At 40.0% G+C, this 24829-nt stretch overlaps 1 protein-coding gene across 1 annotated transcript in view; it reads right to left on the bottom strand.

Moving 5' to 3' along the window:
- Nucleotides 1–2236: 2236 nt before the first annotated feature.
- Nucleotides 2237–24829, bottom strand: part of COL6A1 (collagen type VI alpha 1 chain) — a 37239-nt gene continuing 14646 nt past the window's right edge. The window contains exons 16-35 of the mRNA XM_069983076.1: nucleotides 24761–24823; nucleotides 23841–23894; nucleotides 23729–23764; nucleotides 21947–22009; nucleotides 21122–21184; nucleotides 15096–15158; nucleotides 12095–12157; nucleotides 10823–10873; nucleotides 10216–10251; nucleotides 10050–10112; nucleotides 9613–9678; nucleotides 9463–9498; nucleotides 9082–9118; nucleotides 7814–7822; nucleotides 7367–7500; nucleotides 5989–6098; nucleotides 5578–5761; nucleotides 5327–5501; nucleotides 5207–5236; nucleotides 2237–5025 (exon numbers count right to left, since the gene is read on the bottom strand). Of these exons, the coding sequence (XP_069839177.1) occupies nucleotides 4415–5025; nucleotides 5207–5236; nucleotides 5327–5501; nucleotides 5578–5761; nucleotides 5989–6098; nucleotides 7367–7500; nucleotides 7814–7822; nucleotides 9082–9118; nucleotides 9463–9498; nucleotides 9613–9678; nucleotides 10050–10112; nucleotides 10216–10251; nucleotides 10823–10873; nucleotides 12095–12157; nucleotides 15096–15158; nucleotides 21122–21184; nucleotides 21947–22009; nucleotides 23729–23764; nucleotides 23841–23894; nucleotides 24761–24823 (1947 nt within the window). The 3' untranslated portion in view covers nucleotides 2237–4414. The remainder of the gene's footprint in view (nucleotides 5026–5206; nucleotides 5237–5326; nucleotides 5502–5577; nucleotides 5762–5988; nucleotides 6099–7366; nucleotides 7501–7813; nucleotides 7823–9081; nucleotides 9119–9462; nucleotides 9499–9612; nucleotides 9679–10049; nucleotides 10113–10215; nucleotides 10252–10822; nucleotides 10874–12094; nucleotides 12158–15095; nucleotides 15159–21121; nucleotides 21185–21946; nucleotides 22010–23728; nucleotides 23765–23840; nucleotides 23895–24760; nucleotides 24824–24829) is intronic.

The raw sequence follows: 24829 nt of genomic DNA, 5'->3' as shown, positions 1-24829 counted from the left end.
CAAACCAGCTGTTGTTCATTGTTGGACAGCAATATTTTTTTCCAACTGAACAAGTTAGGTTAAATATTGTAAGTGACCGATAACACTCTGTTATCTTCATGCTTCCAGCATGTAGCATGCTACATCTAAACCTACAGAAATCCTATCAAGGTCTTAACCCCTTATTGACATGTGACATACATGTACTGTACATCAAAAGGTCCAGCAGAGAGTATGGAGTGGGCCCAGGAGTGCCAGGGCTACATGGTATCAAACTTAAACCCCTTAACAATTAAGGGGTTAAAGTACAATACCATTACAATGGTGTACTGGAGATGTCGACCCATTCGGTCACTAAATGATTTAGAGAAAGACTAAACCAGGAAACAGTATTTAATATAGTTTTTCATGTTTTACCCCAAGGTGGTGGAGATTTTCCAAGGGAGTCCCCAGATCGCTAACCTAAGAGAAGATTTTTTTTTTCAACAACAGCTGATGTAGATGAGGAGGAATGAGCCCACAGAGCATGCTCACAAATGTAACCCCAGACCTCCTAACCTCCATCCTGTGATATTACGAGTGGGGACAAGCCAACTGCATTGCAATCATTGTCTTACATCTCAGTGGCGATGCATCTGGATGGTCCCCCTGGCAACTTCCCTTGGGGGGCATGGATAATATTACTGGACTGGGGCAGGTAGAGGGGGCTTAATGGATGCTAAGCCCCGCCTCAGTGACACTGTCCACCGAGGAAGAAGGACTTACAGTCTACAGAAGCAATATAATAGGAAATGAAAACTATTAAGTTTGTTACTCTTACAGTCCAAAAACAAACAAACAATTCAGTGCAAAGGTGTCATCTTTAAATGATCTGCTACTAATGTCTTGGTGCCAGGGTCTGCTATTAATGTCTTGGTACCAGGGTCTGCTACTAATAACTTAGTGCCAGGGTCTGCTACTAATGTCTTGGTGCCAGGGTCTGCTACTAATGTCTGGTGCCAGGGTCTGCTACTAATGTCTTGGTGCCAGGGTCTGCTACTAATGTCTCGGTGCCAGGGTCTGCTACTAATGTCTTGGTACCAGGGTCTGCTACTAATGTCTTGGTGCCAGGGTCTGCTACTAATGTCTTGGTGCCAGGGTCTGCTACTAATGTCTGGTGCCAGGGTCTGCTACTAATGTCTTGGTGCCAGGGTCTGCTACTAATGTCTCGGTGCCAGGGTCTGCTACTAATGTCTTGGTACCAGGGTCTGCTACTAATGTCTTGGTGCCAGAGTCTGCTCCTAATGTGTTGGTGCCAGGGTCTGCTACTAATGTCTTGGTGCAAGGGTCTGTTACTAATGTCTTGGTACAAGGGTCTGCTACTAATGTCTTGGTACTAGGGTCTGCTACTAATGTCTTAGTGCCAGGGTCTGCTACTAATGTCTCGGTGCCAGGGTCTGCTACTAATGTCTCGGTGCCAGGGTCTGCTACTAATGTCTTGGTACCAGGGTCTGCTACTAATGTCTTGGTACCAGGGTCTGCTACTAATGTCTTGGTGCCAGGGTCTGCTCCTAATGTGTTGGTGCCAGGGTCTGCTACTAATGTCTTGGTGCAAGGGTCTGCTACTAATGTCTTGGTGCAAGGGTCTGCTACTAATGTCTTGGTACAAGGGTCTGCTACTAATGTCTTGTCTCTCTCCCACACTGGTAAGTACATAACTTACAGTGTTTGAAATGAACCCTACTGTATGACAAGCATGTTTCAGCCTACACCAGGGAAATGGAAAGAGAAGTGCAAAATCATAATTTGTGCGCAAAAGACTACATAAAGAAAAAAATAGAAATATATAGCAAGCAGTACTACATGAATAGCCCTTTGTTATGTTCTACTGTTGTTTTCTGGATTCTTGGTCATTCTACTGTTCTATTCCATGAGGACCATTATAACAATTGTTCTGGTTTCACCCATACCCAGTGTTTGGCACAGTGCTACAGTATAGGATGATAAGAACTTTATTTAGGATTTAATTTCAAGTAGACATGTACATGTTGTGTATAGTATGACTATTTCTATTTCTACTGGTTCAAAGGTCAACCAGTCCAACATTGGCTACATTCCTAGCGGCAAGCTACCTACCTTTCTCTTTAGTATGTAAATTCATTTTAGCTACTAGAGATGACATGTAATAATTATATTCATATATTGTTTGGGGGATACAATAATATGCACATGCTCATCAATGGTCACACACATTCAATAACTCACAACTGAGACACAATGGTTGGAAAACCCTTTATTCAGAGACCAAAGTGAGCAGAGACTGAAACACACAGGGCTACTGAACCAACACTGTGTAGTTCAATAACCCCACAGGAAGTGTCACAACCAACAGAATAATGGTCATCAGATATCTTGTTCTTCATTTCCCTGAATATAGCACCAATATGAAGAAAATATGTTAACCCTTCACCTTCAGGGCGATTGTTTCAGACTACACTGAGAACAAATGGGTTTCTGTAGTTCCCTGTTAGGTGGATGATAGGATATTATGGTCCCTGTAACACTTATTCTGCTCTGCTTATTTTTGCAAAAGTAAAATGAAGGTAACATTAACAATATGGTGGCTTATTGGAGCAAAAATAAACATTTCTCTTTTTTATTGTAGAGGATATCTCCCTATTTATTATGTCAGGGCCCTGGTGCCTAAAGGGGCCCAATGACACCTCTTCCACTTAAGGCTACATCTGTACTACAAATAGGACATGATGGTTGGGGGCCCCCATTGCAGATTTTTCATTGGGGCAAGGAGAGCCAAGTTACGCCCTCTAGATAAATGGGATTTTGAGTAATGGAAGTTTTGAGCAAATTGCCTTTATGTTAAGGAGACAATAACACCCAAGGGAGTTACGGATTATAAGGATCTAGAACATGACCTTAAGTCAACACATGATCAAACCTTTCCTAGGTCATATACAATATTTAGGCTAAAAAAAAAATAATTTAAATTTTTGTCATTCCTTGAATTTTTGGGCAAAATGAAGTGCTTCCACTTTCCAAAGTTTTTCCTCGTATTATTAGTGATGTGCATCTCCACGGCCTCCCATTACCTTATCGAACCATCCTATCACCTACAAACGCTTTCTTTTACAATGGATTGTGGTCATTTATAAACAGAGCTGGTCTTAAAGTGAGTCTGTCTGCTGCAATTCACTGTCCAATCTGCTGACACTGTTAGATATCTGTTAGGGCAAGGGGACACATGGTGCCTTTTTTTATATCCATCTGTGCTTCCAGGACATTAAAAAATCCTTCTGGTCACCAGTGGAAAGTGTCAAGGAGGCATCCTTAAGCCTCTAAATTTCTGTAAACTGAGAAATCTTCTTGCTCTCCCTCCCATCCCTATCCCTGCTCCATTGACCGCTAAAGGGATAGGGATGAGTGAGGAAGAAGGGGCTATTCCAGATTGCAGCAATTCAGGATCTTAGGGAAGCCTCTGGCATTCTGCACTGGAAAATAAGAGCATTCTTCTGTTATGGAAGCACAGATGAATATATGAAAGGTACCATGTGTCTCTTCAACTTAACAGCTATCTGGCAATGTCAGAAATTTGGAATATGAATTGCAGTTGACAGATAGACTCTAAGAATGCAGCATTTAGGATCGGTAGGGATTAAGTAGGGATTATTCATATAACAAAAGCCCTTGAGCAACAAAGGCTTGACTATGATCCCATGGCATGATTTGTTGTTGCTTTTTTCTTTTGTTTTAGGCACTGTTGGTGATATGTCATACAATTACAGATAATAGTGGTCCTATCTATTTAAAGTAGCATTCAAATTTTCAGTTTCTATTTTCTTAAGTTTGTATTTATTATTTTGTATTATTTTATGTTTGGGAATTGGCCTCAAATTCTGCTTAACGTGCAGAAGCTATTATGATGGCTGGTTTCAGATGCCCATAATATTGCTGAATTTTAACCTCCCTGTAATAGGTGCCAAACCCAAAATACCCACAGTTCTTTAGAGCTATAGAGAAATTTGTTCTGCAAAACCATGAGGTGTTGGGGGCTGTGATGTGGATGCTAAAATGTGGCCATATTATGGTCATGTTAATGTCAGAACTGACATATGGATGCACAACACTTGTTGCACACCTCTCATACCTTTTATAATAATTCCATGTTTAATTTCTCTGTGGTATTATAATTGGTGGGCGTTCCATTTATTCCATATCTATGGTGCAAAATTAATCAATAATAATATAAAAAATAAGGATTTATTTAAAAATGGATCCTTTCCTTGTTCTGATTTAAATTTTTAATAAAAGGTATGAGAGTCTGTGACATATTACACTCTAGAATGCTAAGTTGCACCCATTCATCAATAACATAGATCGCAGTGCATATGGCCGAGTGGCAATTTAGGCCCATTGTGTCAGGAAAAGTTAGGTTGTAAATTTACAAGGGTTTCAGAGACACTCTGCGGCTCACGGTCTTGTAGAAGACACCTCGAAGTAGAGAGGAGTAATCGGGGATTCGGAACAGGCTCTTCTCATTGAAGACTGCTTTGGAATCTGCAGGAGCACCAGTTAGCAGCACTCGTAGATTATCCTCATGGGGCCGACTTCCTACTGACAATACTGAGATCTCAATTCCTGCAGACCGTGCATCTTGCACAGCCTTTAATAACGTGTCCTCTGCTTGGGTATTGCCATCTGAGAACAACAGCAGCTTCTTGCTTGACCCAGGTGCGGCATCTTCACGGAAAAGTTCCGTCACTGCACGCAGGGCTGCACCTACATCTGTGGCACCATTGATGAACTTCATCTTATCTATTGCACTCACAACCTCTGTATAGTTGGACAGGAACTGTACTTCAACTTGTTGTTCATTAGCACCACTGTACTGCACCACCGAAAGACGCACCGAGTCGAATGATGGACTCTGCGCCTCTAGGAAACGTTGTGCTATACGCCGTACAAAGCCTTTGCTCATTTCAAAGTTTCGACTTCCGACGCTGGTAGAACTATCCACAAGTAGAGTGATGTCAGCAGGAACCTCAAACTTGACTATGGAGAAAAGGAAGGAAATTTTCTTTTAATCATAGCTTGATTATTATAGGTTCAGATTGCTAGAAAGAAACCCAGCTGGGAAGAGACCATTAAAAAGGTAGTAAAGAAGTCTTTGTCGATGTAAAAACATGCACCTTATATTCTTAACCAGAAAACAGTACATATTTAGGATACTTACTGGCACAAGTGTAATCTGGACACTTCTTTTCTGTAAGAGAACAGAAATGTTAGCAAACAGGTAAATCTTCTTTGAAGAGTTGCCATCCAATGGCATAATGCTTTGGGTGTTTTGTATTACCTTTGCATATATGAGCAGTAACATTCTGTAGGAAACCATCTTCCAGCAGCTCTGTATAGCTTGTCCTTTGTAAAGATAGCCCCTTTGAATATGTTGTTCCACCGCAAGCAATATCACCCAGTTGGTCAGGGTTGGGAGGAGACTGGAAAATGTCTCCTACTCCGAGAGAAACCACCTGTTGGATATACAAGACATGAGCAAAGGACTAAAACCCAGAATGGAAACTATAGAGGACACAGCTGGCTCCTTACCGGAGTAACCTCACACAGGGTATTGAGAGGTGTTTTGTCTCTGAGGATATCCGAGTGACCGTCTGTCAACACTAGGGCCACTCTCTTATCAGAAGCAAAGCGTTTCAGTAGGTTATCCTTTGTAAAAGCAAGTGCTTCGCCAGTCCATGTGCCTCCAGCTATCCATCCCAAGTTCTTTATTGCCCTACAAATAAGAAATTGTTCAAATGTAACAAATACAAACTATAAAACCACAAAATGTTTTCTACTCTAATAGCAACAAACTAAAATTCACGATGGAGATTTATCATGCGTAGTATTGCACTCTACTATTGCGTGTTGTGTAGTATGTTTCAAATATAAATATTTTGAGCTATATTCTTATAGCTTTATAATGACTGGATAGATATTTTTTTGATGAGCTTTACTCACTCCTTCAGTTGGCCAATGGTGTTGATGTTAGGGTCTCCCATAGCTACGGCTTCTTGAGTATTTCCATGACTGTACTGTACCACTCCCACTCGAGATTCCCCACTGTCAAACTGTAATCAGAGAAACAGAGAGAATATTGACACTGTTGGCAATGGAGAAGTACGTAATCAACACAAAGTAAAATAGGTGATATAGTGAAAACATGGAAACTTTGCTAGTCTAGTATATTTTAGTGAGAGCATGGAAACACTACATAGTTAGATAGAGTAAATGTACAAACATAACACTTTTCAACATAAACACTTTGACAAGGAGTCGAAAGTGATTCCATTTCGAAAGACCGACAATGACTCACAAATGAAGTGTGAGGACATGAACATGGAATTTTTGTCCATGAATAACCATGGTGAAAACACTTCAAGGCAGCACAACTGATGCCGCCATTGTACCTGCCATACGGTCATTTTGAATACAGTGTGGTAATGTTGTAGTGTAATAACTCTTACACAGTGATATAGAATATTTTAATATGTATCAAAAAAAGAAAAAAACTTTATTGAAATACAACTATATTAAATGGTCTGAATTACCTCCTTGATAAATGCAGAATTTTTTAAATATTATAGTGAAGCCTTAGGGCAGTGAAACATTAAGAGCAGGTAAGTATTGTAAGTGTAAGAAAACTTTGGGAGTATACTTTAAAGTGGTATTCCCATCTCTAAGGCTATGTTCACACTACGTATATGTCCGGCCGTAGTTCGTACGTGGCCGGACATTTGCGTCTGAAACTACGGCCGTGTGAAAAATAGACATGCGGGCGAATTGCGAATATACGCCCGTAGTACAGTTATGCTTCCTAGCTTGTTTGGAAATCTTCGCCCAGCCCAGTAAACCACACAGAACCTTTTAATATAAAAATCAAGTTCGATTTGGCTGAAATAAATATTCCGTACAGGGCCGCATGAAAATCCACGGCCGTGAGTTGGAACAGTTCCGGCCTCAAACAATGGTCTTGTTCTTTTTTCACGGCACTGTATACGATCCGGCCGTAGGCTCATACGTAGTGTACATTGTGCGGCCGTATATCGTATACTTTCCAGGGTACGCATCAACCTCATAACTACGGGTGTATATTCGCGGTTCGCACTACGACCGGACATATACGTAGTGTGAACATAGCCTAAAAGTAATCCTTTATTATGCAGATCAGTTGGTGTCTGACCACTGGGACCCTGGAGGAAAATTGTCCCCCCAAATGTACACTTCACCGAGTTTGGCAGTGTTCAGAAGAAAATAAATGGAGTGCTGACCTTTCCGTTCATTTAGGGAGACAATTTTTCTTTCAGTTCTTTTATAAATAAGTTCTGTGTTATCTAACCTTGACATGTTCATCTCTTGCCAGTCGATCAATGACCTTTATAATAAATTCCTTGGCTATCTGGAAATTAGAGCTTCCAATACTCTCAGAACTATCAACAACGAAGAGGACGTCAATGGGACCACAGGTGCATTCTGCAGAAGACAGCAAAATAACAATAGCCAAGACTCTACATTGTGATAAGAGCCAGATGACAGATGACAGAAAGATAGGGACAGCTCCCCGATGCCAGATCATGGGTATCAGGTACAGATCCCATTAGGGGAAGAGGTTGTCATAAGGTACAGTGTCATAACAGGAGGACTGAAGTTAGAAAGTCAGAAATTTTGAATGTAAGTAAGATGTGTACAGCGCTCCCACATTTGGCAACATGAAAAAGAATATGGTTGAATTCAGAAGAAAATAAGGGAATATAGGATAGAATCTCAGACCTGAACGCATACTTACCACAGCAAGCTGAAAAAGAAAGAAACTAAGTTCAGAATCAATGAAAAGCAGCTTGTCATGAACAACTTCAACATCAAAGATCCAGATGAAAATAAACAGTCCTGCCATCAGATAGACATGAAGTAAGCACAGCTACATAAGGAGCATGACTCTGTGCACTTCTGAAAGACAGTTCTTACTGGGAACACACAACATCAGAGGGAGAGAACGGACATCTGAGGAACATTATGTCAACTCAAACAACCCTAATAATACTTTTCAATTACATATGTCCCGTGTAATTTTCTTTGTCATCCTGTTACAATTTTAAAATTTAGCTATATACTTTGCGGACGCCTTCAGTCATTGATGCACACTGACAGATCGGAACTGATCACTGATCATTCAGTAATGATGTAGACATTACGCAGTTAAGTGCCAAAGTATCATGATATGTGAATAAGTTATTTTGGCAAACGTATGAGTCTTCCGATACGATGATCCTCAGCAGAATGTTACTGAGCATGACCACTAAACCACTGGATACATGAGTATAGAAAACAATGGAAATTCAGTACTATATTGGTGAACTTAATAGAATATGTTATTATAATAAGTTATAACATTTTATAACAAAGTTAATCAAAAAATCACTTTGGGTGGCTCCATTCTACCAATCAGACATTGGCTCCAATCTTCTCTGCTCACAAAGTGACCAACCAATTCATTCAGTGCTTTCTATGTGAGCTGGAAGTCACTTTCACAATACAATTCAGTAGGCGAGTCTTATAAGAGTAATTTTGAGAAGGTGGCTTCTGATCTTCACCACAAGTACTGTGTGAATTGGATGGTCACTTTAAAAGCAGTGGGGGTGGCCGTTTTTTTATATTTTCACGGACTGTGAGTGTTTGGTGCTCAGATATTTAAATATATGTACATATATATCATATAGCCCTTACTATATTCAACATATGCAGAGTTTTATATGAAATTACATGATTGCAACTGTTATGATCATGCAATTGGCTAAATATTCCCATATGCCAAGTAGAGCCAGGACTCTTTCCTCAGTTGGACTCATATATGGCTAATTTGCACTGGCAGCAAGAAATACATAAGGATATAAGAAGTTAGCTTTAGTAAATAGTAACCTAAAGTATTTCTTAGAACTCTTGTCCACTCCTTTATATATTTTTTTTTCATGAGAGAAAATTCAGATAAAAGAGCTTCTCCTTTAGATCACATGTATTATTTACTTAAGATTCCACACCAGGACATTTCATACTTACAGCACATTTTCATGATAATGTCTAGAATTTCACACTCCTGTGGATAAAACAATAAAAATGTAAGTAAATGTATAAAGCAGACATCCAGTAAAAACTCTACTTTTGGATCACTTCCATTCTCCTAATTTAGATGCAGCATGAGTCACATGGAATATATGTTTCATATGTCCTACCATTTTTTGTATGGAATTTCTTGATGCCAGCAACTGGCACAATGCTGCTGGCATAGCAAAGTATGCATGCCAAGTCTGGGTGGCTGTTACTGGAAGTTTGGTTACCGCAGCCAGTAGTCGCGTAATCTTTACTGGATAAATCATTGACCAGAAAAATGTACAGTAGATAAAAGATATAGGGAGACTGAAAGAGTAAACCATGACTTACATCAGGGCCTGGTGGTCCCACAGGTCCAGGAGGTCCCTACAATATAAGAAAGTATGAAATCAGAACAAACATCAATATTGAAAAAACGAACAAAAAAAAAACATCAATGTATCAGTATGAAGAATATCCATGCAAATAAATGTAGCTTACCGATGGCCCTTCTTGGCCTCTGTAGCCTTTTGCTCCCTTGGCCCCTGTTGCCCCTGGTATAAGATTCTGAAATAAGGAAATAAATAAAATTTTTATAATGTCCTTCCAATGCATTTTTTCATACAATTTAGGAATCATAATAAAGGTAAACAGCCGACAGCCCACTGGTTTGAATGGGAGTGGTGTAGTGTTTAATTTCCCCTCTGGGGGCGCTGAAATAAATTTGAATACATACTGTTAGGCTTTCCTACAATTGCAGTTAATGATTGAGGTTTCTACACAGGGGCCATTCTAACAATTAGAGATTGTCCACAGTGGACAACCCCTTCAAGGAAAAGAGGCGGGGGAAAAGATGGTACAAAAAGGGAATACAAAACTAGTAGTGGTTAGCAAAACCAAATTGTAACATCATGTAATTTCTATGCCATTATACTTACATCATCACCAGGGTCACCAGGATCTCCCTCATCTCCTTTAGGTCCAGGATACCCCTTTGTTCCCTACAGGAGATATCATTTAAATTTTGAGTATTAAAGGTTTCATTATCTAGAACAACCTTTGAAAATGAAATATGAGCTTAGAGTGATAACTATATTAACTTACATTAGTGCCGCGATCTCCTCGAGCTCCGGGGTATCCCTAGAAAAGATATAAAACCATTATTAGAATCCTTTGCATTCTTATGATTTGATAGAATATATAGTAGATCTATGAAGTGTCCAAAACTTTCCATACACCTTATCCTAAGGTTGGTGAAATTGCCACCTTCGCAGGTTCAGCTACCTGAGTGAGGTATATGGCAGCCTCCTGACTTGCCACCAGTATGTTCAATTTTAACTGGCCGACCCTTCTGTTTTGCGAGGGATAAACCATTGCCAAAAGAGCCTTAATGCAGCTTACAACTCCTCAGAGAGGAAACTTGAACACCCGGCCATGCCAAATATTCATGTTTATGGGGAAGTCAGGAAAGATAAATGTTGGCAGAATACATTTTTAGCAGTTGTTGAAAATGTATGGCCACCAACTGACTGCCAGGACTCTTTTTGGTGGCCAAGTAAGGATGAATATTCATATGATAGAAAACCTGAAGTTGCGAAGGTAATATCCACAGTAGCAGGTAAATGGATGATACATTAAAATCAATGGAAGATCTGATTTAGCTCAATGCTGTCTTAGACATGGAAACTGCTACAGTAAGAAATAAACTTACCTGAAAACCTGGGAAACCGTCTGTACCATTTCCTGGGAGGCCATCTTCACCCTATGAACAAAATCTATTAGCGTTTGATAGTAATATAATTTATCCCTAAAATACTTTATTAACCCAGATGATGCCCCTCAAAGAGACAATAATAATGGTCAGCGGTCTCCAAACTTTTGTGGCTTGGGATGCATTTATATGCAATGATATGATTTTTTACCCATACACTATTTCTCACCTGGTACCAGGTTCCAATATAGCTATGAAAACTCATTACGCATGGTACAGCCTTAGGCTATGTTCACACAGCATCAAAAAAAGAGAAAAGGCAGGCACTTTTACTATTTAAAAAGACTTCCGTTATTGCCGCAATGTAATTGACTTCAATGCAATGCATTGATGTCAACGGGATGATGGCCGTCCAATGAACACAATGTATAAAATAACAGTCGTCTCTGCGGACGTCAAAATAATGATCGTGTCAATTATTTTCGGACTTCTATTGCAAACAGTGGATGTTATTTTTTTGTTGTTCACATACAGTTTTTCTTTTTACCGTCCGTTCCTTTACTACTAAATTCAATGGACTTTTTAATTAAAAATACACCCAAAGGCCAATTACTTAAACCAAACTAGAATAATATACCAACAGCCGTCATTGCACTGACAGGCGGCCAGACAGCTAAATGACGTCCATCATTTTAGACTCAAAATGACGGACTCATTTTAAACAGAGCTGAAAAAATGTTGTGGGAACATAGCCTTACACTGGAATTCATTACAGTTTTGTAATGATTATGGTTTTTATTCACCTTTTTTTCTTCCTTAGTCATAGTTAGTTATATGTATATACAACTTTTTGACAAATGGACACAATCCTTAAATCTAGCTATTCAAGGTTAATATGCAATCCAGAGAGTTTAACTGTTATATTAGCAGATTGAAGCCATGCTGATATTACTGGAGCTTTGATCCCTGCTGTGTTCATTTTTATTTATACAGTATATGGGTAACTCTCTTTAGGCGTCATGAAAGAATATAAATAAACATAACATGGTGGAAACACCATATGTAATAGGCAAGGCTTGGGAACGCAACAGAGTATCATTTATCATCTACAGTATAAACATTTATATGATTATGTGAACATTAATGGAATCCTTATTGTGATGTATTAAACCCTTTCCTTCACATAATAGTTTTCCTATAGACAATTAACTAGACAAGATACAATGTTGTTTAATAGCAATTCTCATTGCGGGATTAACCGTTCCCTCTTACCCTCTCGCCTGCCACTCCTTGCTCTCCGGGTAATCCTTTAGGTCCTCTTGGTCCTTTAGGCCCCTGAAGCAATAAAATCATAAAGCCAAAAAATAAGAAGAAATGAAAGGAAAAAAACAGGATTTATAGCTAATGGGAAACAGAGGAGACACAGGAAACAGCTGCAAATGATTGGAGTTTAATACACATGCTGGAGAGTCCAGCGGGAATCAGGAGCAGCTCATCAAGTCTCATTCTGGACAATTGTCCCTAGAATCCTGGCTCCGAACAGGGAACACCACTCAGCACAATACGGGGGAGACACAGCATGCGACATACCGCTACATATGGCATCAAGAGTCGTTTTTATTACAACACGGTATCTAGTTGTCTCATTTTCTCAGCACAGTACAATGCAGGAACCATACGTTTTCAATATTTTCTTCAAAGTATAAACCTTGGCTGCACGTGGTAGACATTTTGGTGGTAAGGACAGTGATCAAAGTAATGCAAGCTGGGAATTCCATAGGGACTGGTCAAAACATCATTTTGCTGATGTAATAAAATTTTTAAGTGGTTTTGCCAATAATGTTTTATAGGTGGAGAGATTAGGTGACTCCATTTCATGTGGGGGCATAATGGGAATGTAGAGAAAGTTTATCATGGCCGGCTCTTTATAGGGTCCAAAGGAACTTTGCACTAGAGCAAGATGCACTATGGTAAGTGAAACAGCCCAAGCTTCTTAGTGAATTTGAGCAGAGCCTTAACTGTCCATAAGTAGTGATGAGCCAACATCCCGATGTTCATTTGCGTATGCATTTCATTTGCATTCATTTGCGTACACAGTTGCGTACAGATTGTGTACGCTTCGGTCTACAGTTACGCATATGCGTACAGAATCTCAGGCACAAAGCGTAAATTACACAGTTGCGTACGTTCACAAATTCGAATATGTTCAAAAATAATCGTTATAACCATTACGATCATCAAAAAAATTGTTGGTGATTGGCGAACAGGAACAATTAGCGTCATGTTAGTACGAACATACGAACATTTATGAACATATTTGCTCATCACTATCCATAAGCTAGAGTTGATGTCTATCATGGTTTATGCCAAGTTCTGGTGTAAATTATACTAAACTCAGTGGGTCATGGGAGGATTCCTTTAAAGCGACTCTGTACCCACAATCTGTCCCCCCCCAAACCATTGTACCTTTGGATAGCTGCTTTTAATCCAAGATCTGTCCTGGGGTCCGTTCGGCAAGGGATGCAGTTATTGTCCTAAAAATAACTTTTAATCCTGCAGCGCTGTGTCTAACGGCCAGGGCTTACATTTGTATATGCATTAGGCTGGCACACCCTCTCTGTCCTTCCTTCCCACCCTCCTCAACATTTGCACAGGTGTATTAACAATCCAGCCCATGTTCATTATGCACGCAGCTGAGGAATAGGAAACAATCTGCCTGGATCATTCCTAATGCTGAGGAGGGTGGGGAGGAAGGACAGAGAGGGTGTGCTAGCCTAATGCATATACAAATGTAAGCCCCGGCCGTTAGACACAGCGCTGCTGGATTAAAAGTTGTTTTTATGACAATAACTGCATCCCCTGCTGAACAGACCCCAGGACAGATCTTGTATTAAAAACAGCTATCCGAAGGTACAAGTGGTTTGGAGGGGTCAGATGGTGGATACAGAGTCGCTTTAAGCCCCATCTACTTTTTAATTTCTTTTTTTTTAAGTTTTTACAAAATTTGTGGCTTTTGCATGCCAAAATCTGTCGTACAAGCCCTGTTAAAGGGGTTTTCCGGGAAAACAGAATAATGGCTGATGCAAAGGATGGGTTATTAATCACTAATCGGCAGGGTGCCTTACATCCAGCACCTTTACCAATCAACTGATTGATGATGTATTCTGTGGATATGTTATCACTCTGCTTTGTAAAAAAAACTTTAAATTCTGTGTCTAGATACTAACTTAAGGTGATGGCTCACCATTTTACCATTGAGGTTCTTATATGTGCACTAATTTTCTAAATTGCTTAATGGCGGAGATGTATATCTGCTTGGCGGCTAAAGTGCTCATTAAATAAAAGAGAAAACTTCCGGGTTAAATTTTTAACAGTCAGTTAAAAAATGTATTAAGCACATAATTGGTTTTATTTTTGCGGTATTCTTATGTATTATTAATTTATGACAACAATAATTAAAGTGAACCTGTCACGTGGAAAATGCAGTTTAATCGGCAATCATTATGTTATAGAGGAGGCGGAGCTGTGGGGAAAACTCCAGGATAACTTATTATTTATTCACATAACTCTGCTTGTTCTGGGTTAAGTAGTCAAGTGGGTGGTCCTACTCATTGACTAATAGCTGTGTATAAGAATTAGGACAGCCTATTTGACTACATAACTTAGAATGACTAGAGGTTAACATAAATAAGGGACGAGTTATTCTAAACTATAAACTCTATATCTGCTCAGCTCCTCTTGCTCTATAACATGACACTAGCCGGCTGAGCTGCATTTTCAATGTGACAGGTTCCCTTTAAATCTTGAGAAGTAGGACAGATTATAACATTGACTAAAATGAGTGAGATAAAATAATTTAGGGAGTTTTTAAAAAAATTTAGCTTTTTACATATTTTTTAACTTGGCAAACGCTAGGCAAGCACATTACTAAGATACATTCTTTAAAAGAGAAGGTCAAATCATGTGACCATTTTCAATTGTTGCAGCTTGAAATATATAAGCAGGGAAAAGTAAATCTTTAAAAATACAATTTATGTAGTAAAGTATATGCAGTACTTACTATGAGTTACAGGCAATCCCTTCGGATCCTACATAGTTCTTTTATATCAGGGTGCCATTTCTTTATACAATAAGCATACATATCTGGTAACTATCCAGCTATGCTACCTATGTCATATGTATGTTACATTCAGCTATAATAATATAATTTAATGTACATTATTGCTGACTGACGCTATTGTTGTCCCATGGGAACGTTTAACACTATACATACCTCAGGACCACTTGCTCCTTCATCCCCTCTGTATCCTTTTGGTCCTAGCGGCCCTGGTTCACCCTACAAAGCAATAATGTACTATTAGAAAAGACACATATCATAAAGCTTAAACCCATAAGTAAATGAAGAGAGTGAAAAATGACTCTGGAAAAAGGAAACCACAAGTCAGACAGATAAGATTAGGATAGGAAATTCTTACGATTCTCTAAGCTTATCTAAAATATGACAGTACACTCTGCGAGAAGCACATAACAGCTAAGAGGTGAAAAGATGAGGATCACAAGGGCTAAGTCAGAGAGAGTGCAAAGGAAAAAAAAACAATATAAAGAATAAACCAGAAAATCAGTGTCCTTGAAAGACGTGAAAGTTCTTCGCCAAGTTTTACCAACGTTGCTCAAGGCGCAGCGTGCCAACTGTGCTATCCATATCAGAACACATACGAATGCAATAATCAAGTTTCCTCATCTTAATGAAGGAAGAAAATCCTTCCCGAATCCACAGAATACAAGAAATCTGCCGATCAATGACTCATCTAAAAGAAATCTAGTAGCGACAGCTTTCTAAAGACCTATTAAGAAAGACATCCAGACCACTTAAATCATTATACAGATCTTTATGTTGACCTTTAATATATTTATACATGGTGATGATGTCTCCTCAAGCCTTCACACTCCGATCTTTCTGGGTACTATAGCCTAATTGGCTTACCAATTTGCTGATGCTTAAAGGGGTTATCCAGCGCTACAAAAACATGGCCACTTTCTTCCAGAGACAGCCCCACTCTTGTCTCCAGCTTGGGCGGAGTTTTGCTGCTCAGTTCCATTGAAGTGAATAGAGCTTAATTGCAAACCGCACCTGAACTGGAGACAAGAGTCATGTTGTCTCTGAAAGAAAGTGGGCGTGTTTTTGTAGACTGGATAGCCCCTTTAACCTGCTTTGTGCCTACCTGCTCCATGTATTTCTTGCACATGAAAGTGCAGAACTGTATATAAAACTTCATGTGTGGTCGAATTTCTATAGAGGTGAACACTTTTTACTCATCTATGCCCCTTTTTCAATAATATCATCTTACATAGCTTGGCAGCAGCTACCTGGCGCTGGTTGCTACAATTAAGTTTATGATCTACTTATAAACCAAATCCTTTTCCATGTTAGTTTAACTAATGTTTTCCTATTTAGTATGTAATGTTAACATTTGTTTTCCCATCAAAACTGCATAACTACTGTGTGGCATCCCAGAGTATACTTAGTACCTGTCATCAGTGCTCTAGGCACCAGTTTAATATGTTTGTGACAGTAATTTTGGTGTCCACACCCTATTCTTCATCTAATTCATGACATCCAGTGTAAAAAACGATCACTTCACTGATGCTCGAAAATTCTCTCTCCCGGATAAGCTATCTCACATATCTAGAGCATCTCCAAACATTTAGAGGAATATCTGTCAATGATATAAGCAGTGTCGGACTGGCCCACCAGAGGTTCGGAGGATCCTCCGATGGGCCCCCATCTTTAGAACCTGCACTAACACTGACGGACATGTTGTTTATCTCTGGTTCTTCATTGGTGGGCCCCCAGGATCATTTTCTCTGGTGGGCCCCAGATACCCCAGTCCAACACTGGATATAATAAGCTGTTTCTAATGAGCTCTACTGTTCTGATTTAGTGGAGATGTACTGATACTGCCCTGACTCATGTAAAAAGTCACAGTACTGCCACAAATCTCCATTTCACATTGTGCAGCTATTGGACATTGTGTTTAGGCGTAGTTTCCTGTGATCAAAATATACATCTGCCCCTCCCATCTCTGTAGGTATACTTCCGAGAAATGGAAATTTAGGATGTTATCGCCAAGGAGCAGAAGGCTTGAGTCTTTATCTGTGTTGTCCACCCTTGTAATGTTTTCTAATTGACCACAGAAAATATATATCCTTATGAATATGTAAGAATGAGTAATTGATGCATGATGCTTGTATGGGTGTCCGAATGGTAAAGCGGCAAACCCTACCTAGAGTTTGAAAAAGATGCTATTAAAAGAGGAGCAAGTAATACGGACTCATAACTGGATGAAGGAAGCTTTAGGGAAGACATTATTGCTTTTACAGGACATCATCTGTTTCCTTTATTGGGCCTAAATAAACTTCTACTACACAGAGGCCGGGTTCTACCCCAAACCGTAGACAACCATAAATCTACAAACTTTACCAGAGCATTAGTTTCTCTAGATGTCTCGACCAAGCTTTTTTTCATTCAAGACTCAGATTCCTTTTGATGTCCCTGCCCCGCAAGAAAAGCATTGTTTTACAAGCTGAGTATCCCCAAACAGGCCTAACCAATTATCAGACATGTTGTAATGCTTACATGAAAGTCCAAGCTGCTCACTTAGGGTAGTGCCCATAAAATAGTGCTAACCATTTCCAAAGTCTTCTGCTGACATAGGATGCATCCACGTAATTAGAAAAGAAAAGCTTTATTTATTTCGGCTGCCTGTGTTCTAACAGTCATCCCCCGGGGGCACATGCCCCCCCCCCCCAGTCTCCCCCTCGCCCAATGACTATGCCCATAGTTGGCTAATCAAACATTTAATTTTACTATTCCCTTTATAGTTTTTAAGATCTTTGTCTAAGATTGGAACAAGAAAAAGGCTTTACAGTGGTAAAAACATCAGCGCAACTGGCCCTTGGCCGAATTAGCAGTAGGATCAGAATATTGCACAAAGAGTAAATGTCTGCAGTTCCATTTGGATAGAAAACCATACCCTCTTTGTTATTATAATGGAAAACCTCCAATTCTCTACTCAGAACAGTCTGCAGCCACGTCTGACTTATTTTCTAGTTAATTTCTCCTCCATCTTTGCTACTACATTTTGTAACTGTAAGGGCAGGAACGCTTTCTGCCAATGTTTACATAAAACAATCTTCACATCAAAAAAATTTCATAGGGAGGAAATAAGGTCACAGACAAAGTATTCCTACAGACTTATCCACATTTTACACTGTAAAATATAAAATACTGTTTAAATATCACAAAGGTTCCGCTCGATATACAACACTGAATGAAGCCTACGGTAGCTTCACGCGTAATGGAATTGCAGCGGATTTCACACCGTGAGTTTGCAGCGAAATCCGCTGCGGTTCCTCTCCTGACAGTTTCAATAGGATTACATACTTGCAGCCGAATTGTTTTCCTGCTGCAAGCATGTAAGCGGTAGCCCCTTAACCCCCTGCTCCAATTTCAATACGTGTGAACCCAAGATTAAAGCTTGCAAAAAGACATTTTTGTATTTTTGAGAACAAAATTTTTCCACCTATTAAAGTAGTTTAAATTGGACCTGTCAGGCCAGTTAGGGTTAATTATCATGATTCTGTGCATGTAGATGGTATAACCTTTTGGTTATTATTTAAATTGGGTCTAAGTACCCAGGTGGCAATCCCTGCATAGCAAAAGTCCAGGCAAGTACAGCCCATACCCTCTTTACTGCCCCCCAGCCAGCGTTTATCAGGTGGAATCTGATTGGTTGTTAGGGGCAACTAAGACAATACTACTTTACACCATTTTTTTTTTCTTTTACTTTACACCAGTTTAATTAATCTCCCCCTATGTCATTTTAGGTCTTTTCTTCTGTGGTCCTTTATTCTATATCACCTGGGTTTTTTTTTGTTTTGTTTTTACACAGAGCTCTATATTCCCTACACATTCTTAGTTAAAATACAACCATCTGTTTGCCTGAAGCCACCACTATTGGGAGCTTTGGGGAAAACTGCATACAGTGTTTTTATTGAGAGCAACAGTATAAAATAAGTTCCTACGGTCTCCATTGGCTTTAGGAATTTGATCCTTTCAGTCTGTATTTATAAATTTGATCAGAGCTCTGTAGCAGAAATATTAAGCTTTAACTATAAAGATATATTGTGCAATTAATCAACAAGGACAACATGTTCTCAAGGGTGAACAATTACTTTACAGAACATAAATGAAAAATACATTTTATCTATAAGGGTAGAAGCACACATACCGTATCCGCAGCTGCCCTGATTGGCTGCACAGGACATACGGGGTAAAGTGTGATCCAGGCGGCGGTGGGTTAAGGGGCCTGACATTTACATACTCGCAGCAGAATGACAATCCTGCTTCAAGTATGGAATCACATTGAAACTGACAGTGATGGTATCCGCAGCGGATTTCGCTGCAAACTTGCAGGGTGAAATCCGCTGTGGATACAGTATGTGTGAATCTAGCCTAAGCAAAAAAGAAAAATGTTTAGCTCATCACCTTATCAAGTCAGACAATCAAGATGTACATGGACAAGCTCAGAGACTTGGCTCCACAAATGCATCAAAACAGGAAAGGGCCCATAAACAGGATATATACTTGTTTAGGCTATGTTCACACTATGTAAGTTTCCGGCCGTAGCGCGTTCCGTGAATAAGCAGCCGGAGACTTACGTAGTTTGCGTATAATGGAAAGTATACGAAGTACGGCTGCACAGTTCACACTACGTACGAACTTACGCCCCGATCGTACGCGCCGGCGTAAAAAATGAACCAGACCATTGTTTGCGGACGAAAATGACGTAACTTACGCCCGTAGCGTTACATGCGGTCCCGTACGTAGTGGTGATTTCTTCATTTTTGCAGCTTTTTGTGCCGATCCAAAAGGTTCTGTGGGGTGTCCGGGGCTAGGCGAAGATTTCCAAGTTAAAGACCGATACGTAGGGCGCTCGGGAAGCGTAAGTAGACTTCGGGCGTAAGTTCGCGCTCCGTACGTAGCCGGCCGCAAGTAGCGTAAATCCCCGGCCGGAGTTTACCGCGTATATGTCTGGCCGCGAAAATATAATTTTTTCGCGCCCGGACATATACGTAGTGTGAACATAGCCTAAAGAGGTAAGTGTCAAAATGAAGGGATCCTGTTCTTGAGATAACGGGGTCCCAGTTGTCAGATCCTCAAAGATACCAAAAATCTATTTAAAGTGACACTGTCACCCCATTTTTGCATTATGACTTCTCTACACAGGTGTAAAGGGTGAATTTTGCAGTTTTCATACCCTATTTTATGTCATCTGTCATGGTGCTTGTTCCAGTAAAAATTTATCTTTTCTCATCTGTGGATTGTGCTCCCTGGACGGGGCTTTGTGGCTGCAGCGCCACTTAGCCCTGCCCAAATTGCCACCGTAGGCCCCGCTCCTCTGTATTGGCCGACCTATAGGGGATGGGGCATAGACCTTTAGGCCAACCCGTTACAATGGCTGTCAAGGAGGCGGGGCCTAGATGGCTGTGATGTCACAGAGGGGCGTGGTCCATGGGTCATTGTGGGGGGGCAAAATGGCGCTTTGGGCCAGAAGCCCCGCCCAGGTGGCACAATCCGTAGATGATAAAAGATCACTTTTATCTGGAACATGAAGTATGATATTAAATAAAGTATGAAAACTGCAAAACTTACCCTTTACACCTGTGTAGAGAAGTCATAGTGCAAAAAGGAGGTGACAGTATCACTTTAAATCTGCTCAAGGTTATTTAATTTTATATAAATCAATTTCAATAAATCAAGGCATAAGCATCTTAAAGGGTCTGTCTGGTAGGTAAATTTTACATTTAGAAAGGGCAGGAAGTCTGGGTAAAAAAAATAAAATTAACATTACTTAACTCCCTTATCCCTTATGTATCACCAGGACTCGGCTAATCTCCACTTCCTGGTCATGTCTCTTCATACAGGAAATGGCAGACATTTTGTGTGTGCAGAGAGGGTAGGGTAGGGTTCTGTACAGCAGCCACGAGGGATCATGGAGGTAAGTAATACTTTCTTTAATTTTTTTTTTACCCAGTCTGCCTTTAAAAATGAAATCACCCTAATGGCCAATCCAGTTAATAAAAAGTGAACTGTTACATGTTTAAAGTTCGTTTGAAAGAATAATTATATATGGACATCCCATTATATAGTTTGCAAATAATATAAGCTGTACAGATACTTAGATTTCAGAAAAAAAAGGCTTAGCAATCATAACATTATAAATGATTGATTCTTACTGGATCACCAGATGGCCCAACAGGTCCGTCTCGACCTTGGTCTCCTGCTTGGCCTGGATCTCCCTGGGAGCAAAATTAAAACAAGTGATTAAACATACAACACAAATACATTCATTGTAAATGAGAATTTCATACATTTCATGAATTTCATAAATTATAACAGATGCATAAGAAAATAAGCTTTAAACATGTGAAATGCAAGAATACTTGCTAACACCCTCATAATGTGATACATATTTTGGCAGGATTGATGTGTGATTATTAGAGATGAGCGAACCGGGTTCGAGTCCATCCGAACCCGATCGTTTGGCATTTGATTAGTGGGAGCTGCTGAACTTGGATAAAGCTCTAAGGTTGTCTGGAAAACATGGATACAGCCAATGACTATATCCATGTTTTCCACATAGCCTTAGGGCTTTATCCAACTTCAGCAGCCACCGTTAATCAAATGCCGAAAGTTCGGATGGACTCGAGCATGCTCGAGGTTCGATTATACAAATAGAATCTTGAAGTATGCCAGTTTTTAACCACTCAAACATGGACAATAGGCTAACATTTTTTGTTTTACATATTACTGTTTAGCTTTGCAATTTAGACTGATACACACTCAACAGAGTCATCTCACTTAGGCCCCACCCCCTCAGCAGCAGCATCGGAATGGGCTACATGTAATAAACACAAACGCCCAGACTTATTACTCTTTCTTAGCCAGATAGCAACCAGCACAACTCAGCTTTCATTTCACAGAGGGAGCTGTGATTGGTTGCTATCTGTCTGATTTTATTCCTTTGCACGTTGTTAAAAAAAATGTTCCTCAATATCTACCTTATCTCCTCTAGGTCCTCGTGCACCAGATATCCCAGGAGGACCACGCTCTCCTGCACCACCCTGTAGATATAGAAAGAAAATAGTGAGGGTTATTATAAATATACAGTAATTTGTGTAGGCACAAAAGGTACTGCCCTGCTGTTTTTGAAAGCCTTCAGCATGTCCGGTACCCACAGTTACACCATTATACTGTATATAGTAAAGGGAAAGTACTGTGCTATACCATTAGCAAAACCATTTCAGTTGTATATTTGCTTGAGATCATATATTTTCCATACATATCCACCTACTCTCTTTAAGGAAATGTGTCTTTAGGAAAAGCTGTATGGTTTAAAAACTTTTTTAAAGCAAAAATGCCCATAGCCACCAATCCCAGGTCAGCTTTCATTTTACCAAAGCAATTTTAGAAATGAAAACAGCCCTGCGATTGGTTGCTATAGGCAAAAAAGACAGTTTTACTTTTAGACAGTCTGGGTAATAAAGTTTTTATTTTAAACATATTTGTAAGAATGTAGGGGAATTTTTAATTTATATTTTATTACCTGCATTAGAAAAAAAAAATATAGCATTTTGCATTATGGCCACTAAGCCTAATAATAAGATGACACTTCCTGTTCCATAGAGAAAATATTTTAGCTGTCTACTCCTTATTATCACTGACAGCAGATCAGGTGACACCAGTAGAGAGATAAGATAGCATAATGTAATTCACACATGGCCATGGTAACAGCTCCTCCTCTTCCCTCCCTAAGCATGCCTAGGGACTAAGTACTCCTTTTCCCCTCCCTAAGCATGCCTTTTTCTATAAAAGTCAATGAGTCAGCTCTACCCTATTGTTGCCTATATCCATGTAGCTTGCTGTAAGGCATGTCTATAGATGTTGTTAGAGGTAGCTCAGGCAAGACGGCTGACCCCATAGTAATATACTAAAATGTACATTAAAAATGCGACTAGAAAAATAAGTTAAAAGAAAAGTTGCAGTATGTGGCTTAATTCAGTAAAAAATATGGAAACTTGCATCCATCCTGAATTATTATCATTGGCTGGTTATTGCAAAAACTACTTATCATTTATAATTAATGAAAAATCAGTGTGTAAATGGGCCATAAATCATGTATAATGGTAATTAGGGATGAGCAAATTTAGAGTAGGAATGAAGCGAAGCGATTCGTTCCTATCTGTATTCTGCTCATCAGGCTTCAGGGCTTTGAAGTCTGCACCACTCCAGCCCGCTCCTCCCCAGGTGCTTGAAAAAAGATGGACCCAGTCCTGGACACTGGGAGAAGTTTCCCAGGACGGGAGCCATCTCTTCCCAGCATCCTAGGAGGAGCAGCAGGGAGTGAAACAGACTTCGAAGCTCTGCAGCCTGATGAGCAGAATGCCAATAGGAACTAATCACTTCTCTTAGTTCCTACTGTAAATTTGCTCTTCTCTAATGGTAAAAGTGAGTATTAATTGTCCATTGTCCAAAGTTGTCAACTGGTACTACTGTACACTGACGACGAAAAAAGCTTGACACTACTGAAGCAATGTATTATTGGTAGGAATTCTATAAAAGGTAAAGCTCCTCCAAGGGTTGTGCTCCATTGTGTTTTTTACAGCCATTTCTCAAAGGACTTATTTACATGGCTTTATTACTGCTTTGTGCATGAGCAGTACCTTTAGCACCAAGGACAGGACTGAAAATAAAAAAGAGACATCTAAGTACTGTACGCACCTAACACACTTACATACACAAACAAAAACAATAATGCTCAATAGATTTAAGATATCTCTTACCCGTTCACCTGGAGGTCCATCAGGTCCAGCATCGCCCTGTAAAGACCATATAAAAGTTAATATGTCGATTTAGTAGTAATGTTCTATGTATGATGTTCTTTCGGCTACTTACCTCATCACCAGATTCACCTTTCTCACCGGGTAGGCCGTTTGATCCAGGATCTCCCTGTAAAATAAGTAATTAGTGTAAACTATAAAAATCTAAAAACAGGTAACTAAGCATGACTAAGAATTGAGCGCAATATACCCATCAGGAAAAATGAGCTTTTTTGCTATCTACCATTTTCATACATTTGGCATACTTAAAGGGGTAGTGCGGCGCTTAAAAATTATTTACAGAATAACACACATTACAAAGTTATACAGCTTTGTAATGTATGTTATGTCTGTGAATCGCCCCCTTCCCTGTGTCCCCCCACCCCCACACGTGTACCCGGAAGTGTGGTGCATTATACATTACCTAATCCGTGTCGAGGGCCGTCCGCCATTTTGTGCCAAACGTCATCTTCGGACGGATGGCCGAATCCTTGCCGCCGTCCCCCCTCCGCCGCGTCATCAGCCGCTCAGCTGCAATTGGCTGAGCATAACTGTGCTCAGCCAATCGCGGCTGAGCACAGTTGTGACGCGGCGGAGGGGGGACGGCGGCAAGGATTCGGCCGTCCGTCCGAAGATGACGTTTGGCACAAAATGGCGGACGGCCCTCGACACGGATCAGGTAATGTATAATGCACCACACTTCCGGGTACACGTGCGGGGGTTGGGGGACACAGGGAAGGGGGCGATTCACAAACATAACATACATTACAAAGTTGTATAACTTTGTAATGTGTGTTATTCTGTGAATAATTTTTTAGCGCCGCACTACCCCATTAACTGAAAGACATTTTGAAGCGATTACAGCAATGGGGTCCAGTGTCCAAAAATGTTGCCATACACTGTGCCACCAGCAATTTGTCATTGCACATCAATATGTTTACCCTTTATTGAAAATATCAGTCCGATACTATAAAAGAAGACCCTTTGAAATCTTACCTTGTCTCCTATAACTCCGGCATTACCAGGCTTCCCTGCTGTACCAGGCCGTCCAGGTTCGCCCTAGAG

The sequence above is a fragment of the Dendropsophus ebraccatus genome, chromosome 9 (assembly GCF_027789765.1).
Source record: "Dendropsophus ebraccatus isolate aDenEbr1 chromosome 9, aDenEbr1.pat, whole genome shotgun sequence".
NCBI classification, from domain to species: Eukaryota; Metazoa; Chordata; class Amphibia; order Anura; family Hylidae; genus Dendropsophus; species Dendropsophus ebraccatus.
This window is presented reverse-complemented; position numbering and strand designations above follow the sequence as displayed.